Source organism: Cystoisospora suis (genome assembly GCF_002600585.1).
Source record: "Cystoisospora suis strain Wien I chromosome Unknown contig_10035, whole genome shotgun sequence".
Taxonomy (NCBI): Eukaryota; Apicomplexa; class Conoidasida; order Eucoccidiorida; family Sarcocystidae; genus Cystoisospora; species Cystoisospora suis.
Genome location: NW_027162809.1, coordinates 1,737 through 2,137, shown reverse-complemented (window position 1 = coordinate 2,137; position 401 = coordinate 1,737). Strand labels below are relative to the sequence as shown.

General features: G+C 45.9%; 1 protein-coding gene across 1 annotated transcript; it reads right to left on the bottom strand.

Annotated features, from left to right (window-relative positions):
- Positions 1–19: 19 nt before the first annotated feature.
- Positions 20–401, bottom strand: CSUI_011189 (uncharacterized protein; the record flags this gene model as incomplete). The annotated part of the gene is made up of 1 exon (XM_068071290.1): positions 20–401. A coding segment is annotated over one exon (219 nt), but the record flags the coding sequence as incomplete, so codon positions are not given.

The following is a 401-nucleotide window of genomic DNA, read 5'->3' as shown; positions in this document are numbered from 1 at the left end:
CCCCCCCGTTCAACGTCATGAAGAAGATCGAAAGATTTTCTCTCTGTGTTTGTCTCTGTCTCTAAGAATCTATTTAGACGCTCCTTCTCCTAGAAAGAAAAAAGCGTCTGCATGTCTTCTTTCATTCTTATTCTTACCAAGCCCACCTCTCCTTCAGTCAGTCTTTCTTCCCGCTCACACACTAGTCATCATTCTCTCGCCGGTCGATCGTCTCTAAGGGTTCTGAAGGGGTAGAGACGTTGCAACTAGGCCTTGCATACATCATAAGGATAGAAGCAGTGAGAGGGGACCTTCCCTTTTCTCTTTCTTTCTTGACGGAATTTCGCTTCCTTGTCCTCGTCGCTCTCTTCTCATTCACTTTTTTCCTTCGGCAACGTTGACAAGGTGTCTGTACACTCCAT